The sequence below is a fragment of the Priapulus caudatus genome, unplaced genomic scaffold, assembly GCF_000485595.1.
Source record: "Priapulus caudatus unplaced genomic scaffold, Priapulus_caudatus-5.0.1 Scaffold10, whole genome shotgun sequence".
Taxonomy (NCBI): Eukaryota; Metazoa; Priapulida; class Priapulimorpha; order Priapulimorphida; family Priapulidae; genus Priapulus; species Priapulus caudatus.
This window is the reverse complement of record NW_014577071.1, coordinates 192,364-207,236: the sequence shown is the minus strand read 5'-3', so window position 1 is coordinate 207,236 and position 14,873 is coordinate 192,364. Positions and strand designations below refer to the sequence as shown.

General features: G+C 47.8%; 1 protein-coding gene and 1 long non-coding RNA gene across 2 annotated transcripts in view; both read left to right on the top strand.

Moving 5' to 3' along the window:
- Positions 1-9,314, top strand: part of LOC106807262 — a 37,109-nt gene extending 27,795 nt beyond the window's left edge. Inside the window, exon 2 of the long non-coding RNA XR_001393645.1 lies at positions 9,125-9,314. This is a non-coding gene — a long non-coding RNA (uncharacterized LOC106807262). The remainder of the gene's footprint in view (positions 1-9,124) is intronic.
- A 390-nt stretch (positions 9,315-9,704) lies between these two features.
- Positions 9,705-14,873, top strand: part of LOC106806870 (solute carrier organic anion transporter family member 4A1-like) — a 22,227-nt gene continuing 17,058 nt past the window's right edge. Inside the window, exons 1-6 of the mRNA XM_014809011.1 lie at positions 9,705-10,715; positions 12,245-12,347; positions 12,710-12,744; positions 13,052-13,178; positions 13,735-13,871; positions 14,476-14,643. Of these exons, the coding sequence (XP_014664497.1) occupies positions 9,878-10,715; positions 12,245-12,347; positions 12,710-12,744; positions 13,052-13,178; positions 13,735-13,871; positions 14,476-14,643 (1,408 nt within the window). The 5' untranslated portion in view covers positions 9,705-9,877. The remainder of the gene's footprint in view (positions 10,716-12,244; positions 12,348-12,709; positions 12,745-13,051; positions 13,179-13,734; positions 13,872-14,475; positions 14,644-14,873) is intronic.

Genomic DNA, 14,873 nt, shown 5'->3' with positions numbered 1-14,873 from the left:
TCGCTCGCTCGCTCGCTCTCAATCACTCTCTTTAGTCTTTTTCTTTCTTTCACTCGTTTCTTTCGATTCAACCTTCTCTCCTTCTCTTTGTTCTTCTCTACATGTTTCTTTATCGCGCATGTGCTTTTAGTTCCTCTTTCACACACGCCCGCAAGCCGTCCGCTTTTATGAAACATTAAACGCACCCGCACTGATCATAAAATTCTCACTAGTTCGTCTGTAATTGGTAATTAAACTACAGTTTATTAGATAAAAAACGAGACTGCATTCAGCACCTTTACGTATATTTTAGTGTACGTGCGGGCATGCGCACGGCGTGTTTCGTTGGTACACGGTTGCGTGCGTGTTTGCGTGCGTGCAGTTCGTGAGTTCGCGCGTCTAAAACCGCGGCGCGAATAAACACTTTTAATGATTTACAATACATTTTCGTTGATGTAATAATTATTCAATATTTTTCTTGCCAGAAAATCTCCACGCGCGGCCATTAGGCAGAAGCCGTAATGTAAATATGAGCGATTTATTAGGAGGATGCGGGCGGTTGCAATTAAAAAATTTTTAAATTCGTAATAAATAGCAGCAGAAATGGTCAACATCTAGCCTCATCTTAATTCAAACCAGTAAGTTTTCAAACATGTAAGCTAATCTCCCACGAACGCTTGCAATACATAACCGCGTGCTAACGGTGTTGGCAATACTCTTATTCTTCCATATCCTTACTTCTTCTCTTCCTTCTTCCTCTTATTCTTCTTTTCTTTACCTCGCCTTCTTCTTTCTCTTTTTTCTCTTTTTTCTCTTTTTTCTCGTTTTTCTCGTTTTTCTCGTTTTTCTCTTTTTTCTCTTTTTTCTGTTTTTTTTCTTTTTTCTCTTTCCTTCTTATTTTCTTATTTCTCCCCTACCTTCACGAGGCACCGCCTACCGCCATTCAGCGTGCAGCTATACTGACGCTGTCAATCGTTCGTAACTCGCTGTATGGAAATTACACCGCGTCGCAGTTTCATATGCAAATTAGGTAGGACGCCACGTGTGATAACGAGTCCTTATTGGGTGGGCGGTGGCGGGCGGCAACCAGCGCGAACAAAGACGCGGTTATATTCGTTGTATTCGCTGCAAAAATTTCAAATTACACTGTCCTTCAAACGTCAAAGGGCACGTAAATGCTCCATTCACGAATGAGTCACGCGGTTCTTTGTTAGTTTTGACTCTCCACGAAGACGTCGTTGATAGAACAATATAATGAATTGTTTCGTTAATTGAAAAAAGGACATAGCAGCTGAAGTACAATGTAAGCGGCTTCCGATTATTGTCCCAGTACGACTTTGACGAACGAGCGGGCGTGGTTGGATGTGTGCGCGTGCACGCGTGTGTATTTATGTGTGCGTGTTTGGACGCTTCGCTAATAGCTTCACCACGGATTTATTTGTTCTTGCAAAATATGTCAACCTGTCTTTTATACGGCTATAGACGCAATGGTGCGTTAGGCGATAGGCGAATATGACGCAAACCCTTTGTTCACGTGCTCTGCGACTCATTTGACAGAGGACATAGGAAATCCTACGTATGCCGGACGGTGACATATCTATATGATCTGTGGTATGCGCCTGCGCATGTCAGACAGTGACATACCTGTGATATACACCTGCGTATGTCGAACGGTGACATACCTATGATACACACCTGCGTATGTCAGACGGTAGCATATATACCTGTGGTATACACCTGCGTATGTCGAATGCTCTCTTTGCCACGCATATCTTTGCTGCTACATGACGTGAATCGAAACGAACGCGTCCGACATGCACTTCCACTTTAGACAGGGCCCTCTGGGATTTTACAGACAAATTAAATTCATCACGTGCGCGTCAAATATGCAGACACCGTGCATATTCCAAGTAGACACACTAGGGTACCTTCGTATGCCTGTTAGTGATATATATATATTCATACATACAACTGAAATCGTGCATGTTCAAGCAACTAATATGAGAGCTATAGCTACTCAGTGTATAGCTACTCAGTGTATAGATACTCAGTGAGGAAAGACCCCCCGCAGTGTACAGACGTGGTCTACTAATGACTCCACGAATGAAACAGACGCTATACCGTTCGTATAAATATCTAGTCGACAGAAGATCGGGCAATAATTCAAGATTTAAATAATGGCAAAAAGGATTCGGCAAGAAAATGAAGGCAGAACGAGACGGTGCATTAGTATTGGCATTTATATTGGCATTAATATTGGCATTTATATTGGCATTTATATAGGCATTAATATTGGCATTAGGATTAGCATTTATGATGTGCAAGAGGTTTTATTATACACTCTTCTACTCAGAGTTTTGATAATATTATTGCCGCTGGCTAGTAAAGCTCCATAGCTTGCTGGGTTTGCGATGTCTGCGGGTGACTACTTGGTTTTGATTAAACGGATGCGATTTCTGGGCTAGCGTTTGTTCAGTAAAACTATACACAGCACCTCAACGCGGCGTTTGGGAGTCAGTAACGTTGTTGTATAGGTGTTGTACAACCGTAGAGAGCGTCCATAGGCAGCAAGCCTGAATAAGCATCGAACAGAAATTTATTAAAAATACTCGGTGTTTCGTCGCTTACACAACATACACTTCATTCATGCTAAATAACCACAGATTCCAGGTTCCAACTCCGCTCGATATTTTTTTTGGGGGTCGGTAACGTTGTTGTATTGCCGGCCAGGAGAGGAAACTGACATCGCGGACACCAGGGGCCGCGGTGATCGCGCGAGCTCATTTGCATAACCCCACCTGGTTCCTGCATGGTAGTTGTGAGTGTCCGCAAACCCGTGCGACCTTATTCGGTCAATTAGGTAAATTATGCGATACCCCTCGGAAGTCATTACGTGAACAATGCCAGGCATCAGTTGGCATAAATGTCAACAGACAGTGGGTGGAGTACGGCGATGGGTCCTACATGGTGACCGTCGAGCAGTAGATTGCCAATAACATCAGAATCAAAGAGTATGACGCCCCGGCGTATGTTCGTGTGGCGTTGCGTGTGCGCGTGCAACGCGTCTGGGCTATGTGGGTACGCGTGTATGTGCGTGCGTGTGCGCGTGCAACGCTCGCGTATGTGGGACCGTGTGTGCGTGCAGATGTGGCCGCCTGCAACGCTGCGCGTAATGCTGGACCGTGTGTGCGTTGCGTGTGCGCTGCACGTACTCGCTGTGATGTGGCGACGCGGGGGCGTGAGTACTGTGCGTATGTGTGTCGTGCTGTCGTTGTGGGTGAGCGTGCGGTCCTGTGCGGTACCAATTAGTTCGTGGACATGGAAGTTGGGCAGAGCAACAGCAAGCAGCAGAACCCGACGTAAGTGCTTACTGTGACCCAGTCAAGTAGCAGACAGAGAGTGACAACGAGGCCAGCTGGCTGTCTGCTGTCTCCCCGCGCTAAGTCTCTCTGCTGCCACGTGTTCGAGAGGTCGCCACCTGTCGCAAGCACCATCCCTCCCACCCCCCACACCATCCTCTCCACTGCACACCATCCCTCCCACCCCCACACCATCCCTCCCACTGCCACACCATCCCTCCCACCACCACACCTCTTCGGCCCGCGACACAACAACGCGCACACGTGTCAACCAGAGTGTGTGGATTTCACATCGTGCGTGCTCAGGGGCGATCTAACCACCATCGAGTTGGCGTGGGCGCGCACGCTCAAGTCCTTGACGGGTGGGCCTGTGTCTACGCAACAAGAGGCGCGGTGCCGTAAAGCACGGTGCGTGGTGTCTATATTTTACGTGACGAACGCTTATTCGCTTCGTTAGATCTGCGCTTGCGGATCCAACGGCGGAGTCGTCAATGCCACGCAGCTTTGCGCGTCCCCTCTTGTTCCAGTATTATCCTGGTGTTCCGCTCGGCCACGGCGACCAGATGGAAATACGTCGATAGATCGCCGAGTGGTCGGTCACACTAATGCACGAACTGTGCGTGCGCACCAAGAATGCCAAAGCGGACTTCCACGCAGGTACACGCGCCGCACGGCACACGACATCGCAACGCCACGCCACGGACAGTGCACGCATCTGCATAACTGCAAGGTTGCACGAACGCACTACCCACTGGCACTTCACCGGCGACCGACAGCATGCGTACTGCGATTGCAGAGCGCGCACGGCACGCACACACAATTCGCAAATAACCATACCCGATTGCAGCAGCGCGGAGTGCAGGCGTACACACACGCACTGCATACTGCGATCTGGGGCCACGCGCGCACGCACGCACACCGAGCCGCATGCCATCTCGATTGCACGCCGCGAGGTGACGTACACACGATGCACTGCACCCGGCAGTACTCAGATTGCACCGACGCCGCTACTCACCGCACCACCCAACCAGCGTACATCGATGCACGGAAGGCACGTAACACACACGCATGCATACTCAATTGCACGCGTGCACGCACGACGCACAGACACGCACCGCGGTAGCGATTGCACCCGCACTGGCGGCCGTAGCCTGCTGCTGACCACGGGAGCACGCAAACGCTCGAATCGCGTGGCAAGACAAGCTTGGCAATGGCTGTTGTTTTCGTAGTTACTATGGTCACTGTTACTCAATTACGGCTTAAGAGAATTAATGGCGTTAACAAATTCTGGCCATGAAATATAAATCGCTGTAAATCTGTCCCGGTGGATTTATTGTGACATTAGTGAGGAAAACTACGAGAAGGAGTTGGAGTCATACTTTTTATATGCACGTTAATTACAGTGTTGCATAGGGAGAGAGAGATAGAGAGAGGCAGAGAGAGAGAGAGAGAGAGAGAGAGAGAGAAAGAGAGAGAGGAAGAGAGAGAGAGAGAGAGAGAGAGAGAGAGAGAGAGAAAGAGAGAGAGAAAGGAAGAGAGAGAGAGAGAGAGAGCCAGAGAGAAAGAGAGAGAGAGAGAGCCAGAGAGAAAGAGAGAGAGCCAGAGAGAGAGAGAGAGATGAGAGATGAGCGAGAGAGAGAGAGAGAAATGAGAAAGCGAATAATGGAGAGAGAAAGGCTAATGGTAAATAATTATTGCATATATATACCGATGGCGGACCACAGTAAATAATAGTAAGCTAACATCAGCTCGCCGCGCTGAATATAGTATTGACGCCTTCCTGCTGTTATCGTTCGTCATATACATCGCTGACTCCCTACTGCATCCTAAAATATTGACCACTGTAATATCGAACTGATATCGATTCCTCCTGTGTCAGACAGAGGCGGCAACGAAATGTCCAAAAATGTAAGTGGTGCGCTTCACGACGGCATGATTCTTGTGGCTCTCGGCGAAGTCCTGAACGATGCTTCTGCGCTTTTATTCAATGTCTTATTATTTTTCCTTGTATCTTCTTTTCGTCTTTTCTTTTCTCTTTTTTTTTTCGTTTTTTTTTTTATTTTTTTTTGTTTTGTCCCTCTTTTTTTTTGTTGTGTTTTTTTGTTTTTTTTTTTGTTAGTGTTTCATAGGCTTTTTTTTTTTTTTTTCTTTTTTTTTTTTTTTTTTTCTTTTTTTTGTTTTTTTTTTTTTTCTTTGCCTATTTTTTTTTTGTTTTTTTTCTTTTGGATTTGTTGTTTCTTTTGTTTTTATTTGTGGTTTTTTTTTTTTAATCCGGGAGATTAGAAGCTTGGTGTTGTTGAACCTGCGCGTCAGAATAGATTCGCGACCAATGACGCGGCTCTATATATAAGAGCTTCGCGTTCAATTGCGCATTCAAGTTTTTACATTTGTATTACCGCACACACACATACACATATATGGCATATAATACATCTATATAATATATATCTATTATATATATGATATATATACCCTATGACACACCAGCCATCAATTTTGACGTTACAAGTGTATATATATAATGTATTTATATATATATATATATATATATATAATTATTATATAGTATGTGTGTGTGTGTGTGGGTGTGCGAGAGAGAGAGGAGATGAGAGAGAGAGAAGAAGAGAGAGAGTTCTTAAGGACTTCAAAGTAGCCTAGATTTCACGGTATTTTTTTTGTTGTATGGAATATAGCATTGTATGCACATAGCTCTGTGGAGAACATTAGCTTGTTAGAATTAATGTAGCAAAACGGGCCGCTAACCAAACATCGCTGTATGAATGGCAAAATGGAAAAGAGAGCAACAATCATTCTAGTGTGTGTATGCGCCGCGGCCGCGTTGTGTGTGTAGTGTGGTGTGTGTGTGTGTGTGTGTGTGTGGTGTGTGTGTGGTTGCGGCGCGCAAGCGCGGCAGTGTGTCGTGGTTAGTGAGGTGCATCTTTGCTATCACTTCTCCACGACATATACAGCCCGCTTTTTTCGTCACAATAGGATGCTCAAACAGAGCAGCAACTCTGGCGGAGTAGGTCGCACGGGTTACGAGTCGCATAGTAAGTAAGTAGTGTGCGCGACGAATGGGTGTGTCACCGGGCTGCGGGGGGTGTAATAGGAGAGGTCCCGATTGCTCCTGTCTTCCTCGCAGACACAGTCAACGGCGTGTGAACTGTCGCCGTGCGTGGTCACAGCGACACAACGCCACACAGACGCAGCACGCAGTACGTCACTGCACGCAACGGTCACGACACACACACACACACACTACACACACACTACACACCACACACACACACACCACACACAACACACGCACGCACACGACAGTCCTCATGGTGTGCGCGCCGCACAGTCCTGAACTACATAACCCGTGCTCACTCATTGATCTCTCGGCTGTCAGCGTGTCCGTCTGTCAGCCCCGCTGGTGATACCAATCAGCTGCCTAGAGGCTGCATTGTCCGATCCCGCGCCGATTCCGTCACCCGCGTCGCCTGTCATATTGGGCCGTGGGTTACGCCGTCTTTGGCACGCAGACAGTCATGAGAATCTGTCGCGCACTAGTGTAACCATTAGCGTGGCGTCCGCCGGGACGCCGGTGTTTCGCAGCTGCGAGTGAGTATTTACTGCTCAGGATTCATCAGGCGGGTGTAACCGAGCAGTAGATGCGATGCGTCATCTGATCTGTGTGAAGCCCGTATATTGATTGGATATGATTGAAGTGCTGGCGGTCGCGACTGGGTAAGGCGTTTGAATTTAATCAATGCGGCAGACAGCTGAGGGGCGGGTGGTATTGAGATGGTCCCACGGTAATGAATTGCTTCTAATTAGCACGGGTTCTGATTTAATGGATGGCTTGAGCGGCGGCGTACGTAAGCTAGGAATGAGAGGGGATAATGTGGGAGATTTGCTGTCGCACGAACATTGGCAAAGTGATTATGTCGTACAATCAAGAGCGTGTTCTTGTAGCAATGTATATGTGACCGTCGCGCGATAAACAAATCTCTGCTGTCTGTTATACTAGTTAGGCTAACCGTATCGGCCTATTATTAGATCACGTGCATGAATGCCTATACACACCGGCTGCGCAAGCACACCGGCACGACGCACTTAGCACTCACAGCGCGCACGTGACGTACGCATGAAAAAAACACGACAGCGACACCACACATCACGCATACGCATCGCGACGTCGACGGCACGGCGCGCGCACACACACACACCACAGCCACACATCACACACACACATACACACACCACACACACACACACACACACACACGCACAACACACGTCACACCAGCAGGGCACAGCATATATAATATATAATAGTATATATATATAATATATATACTATTATATATATATTGCCTATACACACATATATATATATATACTCTGCGTGTGTGTGTGTCGGTAGATGGGTCTGTAGATCCATAAATAACATGTATTACTAATCGATATACATCAAGTTTCGCCTTTCTTGCCATAATTATATATCACGCGGGGCCGAACGTTGGTACAGAGGCAGCGGTATAGTGACACATAGAACTCGCTTCTCGAATTCATGAATGCATCAACGCTCGCTCGGCTGGAAAATGCGATGTTCAGTGGTAATGGAGCATAACGTAGTCTCTATCCCAGTGTGTCCTTTTTTCACCCAGCCGCTATACGGCTCGTCACTCATTATCGTAATTAGTTATTATAGCGATGAGCTCATTAATACTCATTACGCTTGACTTGTCTCATTACGGGTTTAATGTCGTCATTTTAATGTATACGCTTTTCGGAAATCATGACGCAAGTGCGTTCAAATTACTCGTGTACACGCTACGTATATGTAGGTAAGTGGTTTTCTTTTCCTCTGCGTCATGCAGTCGGGAACACACGCGTGCTATCTGCCAACGCTCCTCGTACATTTACTTGCCTATACTTGCGCCGACACCAAATAGCTAATATCACATGACACACATAAAAAAAAACAATAATGAAAAACAACAAAATGATAAAAAAAACAATCGCAATTTTGTAAACACAACATACTTGCTCACTGTTGACATGGGTGGCAAGGATTTGCCACACCTCAAGAGATTTTGATGGGCACAGCAAGTCTGTCGGAATATTAAAAAAAATGGTGCGTAGACTCAAGAATTGTCAGAGTAATAAATTCGATTAAAATAAATGGAGGGCGGTTGCAATCGCTGTGACCAAGGGCGGAGTACTTACACGCGACATTTTTATTGCCACTTTTCACTTTCTATCACATTTCTGTGTGTGTTTAAGAGACGCCCCCTGGGACTGTCATGGAGGTCGCGTTGATGGCAGAGGCCTCGTGTCAATATGGCGCTCTGACGTGGCACAGAAATTCTGTTTCAATTTTAATTAAGGATCGGCCGCCTAAAGGCATTCCGCACTCAAGATTCCTAACCTGCGTGTGTACATATCTAGAACGTTTCGTTGTGGGAATAGGGAATGACATTGAAAAATAAGGAGAGGGAAAACGAGAAAGATAATAACAGTGGGAAGCCAGCTTGACCCATTTTAAGCGCCCGAATAAATGCGCGGGATATCAAATCAATAAAGATTCGTTTCTTTTGGAGTTACACAGTATGCGATCTCAGCGAATTCTTGTTGTAGATAGTTTTATTGAGCTATCGATTTTATCATTACTCTGGTTTTGTTTCTCCTACATGCTGACATGTGTTTACAATGTTGTATTTCCTTCGTCATGCTCCGCAGTTTTTCCTGAAACAGCACGTGTCAATAACAAACATCGATTCTTTTCTTTCATGCAGGAGTGAACCCAGGAGGCACTGTCACTGTATAAGGAATCAAGAAGCTGTGACAACGCGCAAGCAAATTTGCATATCGGAATCATCGTCACGGAAATTGAGCTACGGCGAGTCAGGGCACGAGGAAAGCCACAGGATACATTGATAGAGGAAGAGAGATCGAAAGAGAAGGGAAGAGGGAAAGGGAGAGGGAGAAAGAGGAGTGAAAGAGAGAGCGAGCATTAGAGAACGAGAGAGAAAGAAAGAGAGAAAGAGAGAGAGGGGGAGGACGAGAGAGAGAGAGAGAGAGAGAGAGAGAGAGAGACCACGAACGAGAAAAAGAGACAGCGCCAGGGGGAGATATCCCGAATGCTAGCGGAGTCGCTGCTTCGTTAAGCCGATTCGTCGCTGACACGCCGAATGTTCGACAGACAGAGGCGTCTGATCTGCATCACAAATTATTAAGCACAGCACTTATTAGAGCAGAGCCCTCGCGCGTGCTCGCCAGGCTCTCTATGACAGCAGTCGCGTGACAGCAGCAGCAGCAGCAGCAGCAGCAGTAGCAGCAGCAGCCGCCGCAGCAGCAGTAGTAGCAGCAGCATTAGCAGTAGCAGCCGAAGCAGCAGCAGCAGCAGCAGCATCATCCGCAGCAGCGACGGAGGAGCAGCAGCGACGGCAGCCGATAGATACTAGCAAACGAAGGCAGGATGCTAACGAACACTAGCTTCAGCTTCAGTTAAAGAGAACGCCATCCTTCGTCAGCGTAAGAGATAGAGAATGCCGGCGATAGAGAAGACAGATGCCGACGTCTGTCAATACAGCGTCGACTCCGGGGAAGGCTTCGCCAGCGATTCAGCCGACGCCTACGTCACGAACGCCGACGTTATCTGCTGTACGGAAGCAGCGAAGCTGTACATCGCAGACGCGCGGGGGATGTGCGGCGGTGCCGACACCGAGCAGGGAGATACGGACGCGTGGATAGACGACTCCCCTCACGACAACGATGAGGAGGAGGACAGCGAAGCGGATTTGTACGGTTGGGGTCGATTCTGTCCGGCGTGCCTACAGTGGCTGCGCAACCCGAAGTGGTTTCTCTTCTTTATCTGCTGGATCGGCGCCGTGCAGGGCATGATCGTCAACGGATTTGTCAACGTCGTCATCACGACCGTCGAGAAACGCTTCTCGCTGTCGAGCGCCGAGGCGGGCCTCATCGCCAGCAGCTACGACATCGCCGCCGTCCTCCTCGCGCTGCCCGTCAGTTATCTCGGCGCGCATGCGCACAAGCCGCGCTGGCTCGGCATCGGTTCGCTCATCATGGGTCTCGGATCCTTCGTCTTCTGCCTGCCGCATCTGGCGGCGGGCGCCTTGACGACAGTTACCGTCCGCAATGACACCGTCGTTCTTTGTGGAGCAGCAGCAGCGGCGGCGCTGAGCAACGACACGACGTCGTTGTCGGCGTGTGGCGACGGTGGCGCCGACAGGTCGCTCAATCACTACAAGTATGTGTTCTATCTGGGACAGCTGTTACATGGTATCGGCGCTGCGCCGCTCTACACGATCGGAGTCGCCTTCATCGACGACAACGTGCGGCCGAAACTCGTGTCTGTCTACGTAGGTGAGCAAATATAGAGGAATAGAAGAGATACTGAGAGAGAGATAGAGGTGGGGGTAGAGAGAGTGAGCGTAGAGAGAGAGAGAGAGAGAGAGAGAGAGAGAGAGCGATAGAGAGAGAGAGACACACAGGGAGAGAGAGAGAGTATGACGAGACACACACACACACATCACACACACAACACAACACACAACACACACACATACACACACACACACCACTGCACACACAGCCCAACACGCGCACACACACCACACACACACACGCGCACGCGCGGCGGCGCGCGCGCGTACACACATGCACGCACAGACAAACAGGGAGAGAGAGAGAGAAAGAGCGAGCAAGCAAGAGAAGGGAGAGCGATAGAGAGATAAAGCAAGAGAGAGATAGAAAACAGAGAGAACGAGCGGAGAGAGAGCAATAACGAGATAAAGAAAGAGAGGGGGAGAGAGAAAAGAGAGAGAGAGACAGAGAGAATGAGAGAGAAAAAGAGCGAGCGATACGGGAAAAAAGGGTGAAGGAGAAAAAGAGTAAGGAGGAAAGGGGAGAGAGAAAACCGCAGCGCGGGGGAGGGAAGGGATGATCGTCTCAGCGCCCATATCCCCAACCCTAACCATCTCACCATCTTCGCATCATCCACATCCCATGCCCATTCGACATTCTAGCCATGATCATCATCGGCCCACTTCTTTCTCGACCCTGATTACTTTAGTTGCTCTGCCCCTCATCAACTACCGCACGTCGGCGATATCATCATTATCTTGTCCGTGATTCTGCGCCCCAGCAACACCGACCATGCCACTGACCACGCACAGTGGACATCCATTCCTATCACACGAGCGGGCGCAGCCTCGCGCCAATCCTACCGGTGCTTGTTGTAGCAACTCCGGCCGCGCTGTAAGTGGAGCGTAAGTGGCTCATCGATTAACCGGGAGATGGCCGACGTGCGTTAACACCGCGCGCTCACCTCGTGGATGACGAGAATCTGTCGGCTGGCGACACGCAGCGCGCAGGGTCCCTCAATTCCCAATGCGAGTCAGTGACCCGACAGTCGCGCCTTGCTGACGAGTCACACGCCTATCACTTATGTAAACGTGCGGCGTACTCTATTTATAGTCGCCTCTCTCCCTCGGCCACGAGTCTTGTGAGATAACGTCGAAGTAGTTTGCTAGGTTGTTTAGGGGGAAAGCGCATTTGTCAGGAAAATACGCCGGCAGAGTAGATGAAGTATACAAGGACCGCGTGCTGGTGTGCTCGACTATTTCATTGATGTTCATGTTTATTATCATTATATGATTATTATTATTATATTGTTGTTGTTGTTGTTGTTGTTGTTGTTGTTGTTGTTGTTGTTGTTGTTGTGCGTTATCGTTGTCGTTGTCGTTGTCGTTGTCGATAATATTTCTCTCTAATGGAAACTGGAATACACGAAGTTAGCTATCGAGGATTCATTCTAGCATCTTTAACATCTAGCATCCATCTCTGTATCGCACGCGTTCGTAACATGATGTATAACGTTTCATTGTTGTCAGCTATCTACTACACGATGGCGCTAGTAGGGCCCGCTATAGGATACATGGCCGGCGGATATCTGCTGCAAATCTACGTCGATGCTCCGATGGTCGACCCGACCGAGTAAGTGATCATATTCTACAGCGTGGTATCCTCGTGAACTCACGCGCGCCGTCGCGAACGCGCACGCGTGCATACGCGCATACGTACACGCACGAACGGCACGCGTGTGCTTTCGTGCGCTGGCACGCATAAATACGCGCGACATATACACGCACGAACGTGCATGCACGCGGTACACCGCAACGACAGCTGTACCAGCAATCGTACACGCAATCGTGCAGGCTTGAAGGACATTCTGAAATATATTCGATTCCGTCCGCCGCAACATTGCGGTCAAGTTGTCTGTTGCACTTATTGCGCTCTCGTCCAAGATTTTCCGCAATCCATTTCTAAGAGAAACGTGACTTGGTTTCGGTGCACAGCATTCGCCCAGATCAATTTCCAAGAGATTTCGTATGTAATATAACCACCTAAACGCGAATATATGCCGCCATATTAATCTTATATCGATCTGTACTGAAATCATCGTCAATAAAAAAATACATTACGTATTTTCCCGCGCGATAAAATAATTTAGAGTTTTTTATTTCATCACGCATCGTCTATTTAAACCTTAGGGGAAAGGTCGATATTTTTATTTGCATGTATGATAAATACCCTAGAAGCTTGCAACTCGGAAATTTGCGTTCGGTATCTCTAGCAGAAACATGCATTTCAACCGCCATTGTGTATGATATTCTACATCGTCGATGCGTTCGCTCTAGGCTCTGCGGCTTCAGCCGTCGAGTTCAAAGTGGGTCGGAGCCTGGTGGATCGGCTCTTCGGAGCCGCCTTCATCTGTCTCCTCATCTCCATACCGATGCTCGAATTTCCAGAGCGCTTACCGGTAAGGTGAGCGACCGCAGAGACCGCCTCGAGCGACATTTGCAGCTCAAAGGATAAATCTGAACGAACGCACAGACGCCCCCTAGTGGCAATCGCGGCTGCGCTGCCATCTTCCCGCACATAGCGCATCTCTGCTATACGATTTAGTCGTCCTGAGAGGAAGCCTACTGACAAGCTAACGTTATCAGGAGTGAAGCAGTGGCGTAAGGTGCTTGTATATCTGCTTCGAATTTATGTATGTGCGGGTGAATAAATAAACCGCCGCCTGGGTCTACTACTACGCAGTTGCACAGTCGCAGCTGTTCGATATTCCGGGCAGCGTGATTCACGCTATTTCTAATCTACAGGTCTTGATCACATACCTCATCGTTCAAAATAGACCCGATCAATATATATATATATATATAGCAAAGGTGTAGATGTGAACGTGAGATATGGCGCCTGCAGCTGTTAAGGAAAATGACTACAATTAATACAATAATGGCATGGTAGGTTGCAAATAATAATAGTTATCATCGCGTATATCGTATTGCGTAAAATAAAACCCGTCGACGGATTGTAGATATGGCAAAGGCGTAGACGGAAACGCGAGATATGGCGTCTGGGGCAGTGGAAATTGCATGGCGATCCCGATCCCCCATCACGATAATGGGATGTCAGCTCTGCGAGATACGAAATATAATAAAGTTGCCGGGGGTCGTAATAATGATGCGAGCAGCTAGTTCATAGTTCGCCGACTGCTGCTCTTCGCGTATTCAGTGTATCTCTGTATTCAGAGCAGATCGCGTGCGAGCTTGATAAAGCGAAACAAAGTACACGTGTATCCCGAGCTATGGCGCACGAATATCAACTAGCATGCGGGAGACACAGCAGAAATGATATCCGCAAATATAAAATGTTGAATAGCGAGCAGCGTGCCGGAATGCAAAACGTAATTAATTGCGTAATGCATGTAGTTATAGCTACAAAGCGTGAATAATAATCAGCATGGTAGATATAAAAGGAGAATAATAATTACAGCGATAGATATAAAAAGTCAATAATAATTAGAACGATAGACATAAAAAGTGAATACTAATTAAAACGGTAGATATAAAAGGTTAATAAAAATTAAGACGGCAATTAAAAAAAGAGCGACAGATAATTGGAATCGCGAGCAAAAAGCATGAATAATAATTAGAATAGCGTGAATGGTAATTAATGAGAATTGTGATAGATCGAGTTTCGGTAATACAGTAAGATGAGATGGCTACGACTACACCCATAAATCTTACCCTCTCTACTAAATCTCTCTCTTCTGCAGGGGCTTCCCGGGCGCAGGCAGAACGGGTGAAGGAACACCACGGTAGCGAGGACGAGGAGGTGGCGCGGAGTGGCTTTGGCAAGAGTCTGCGGGACCTTCCGCTGGCCTTCAAGAATCTGCTCTTCAACCCTACCTACATGTGCCTTAACATGGCCGGCGCCACGGAAGGTGTGTGAGCGCATGGGCGAGGCTCGAGCGTGCACAGCGTCCGCGTTTGATCGAAATAGGAAGATATAGAAAGAAATCTTCGTCATATTCGCGTACTCACACACACATACACACGCGCAATGTCGTAGGCACTAGCAGCCCACGTAGACACGCGCGTACACACGTACGGACGCACACATGTATATATGATTATATATATATACATATACATATACATATACATATACATA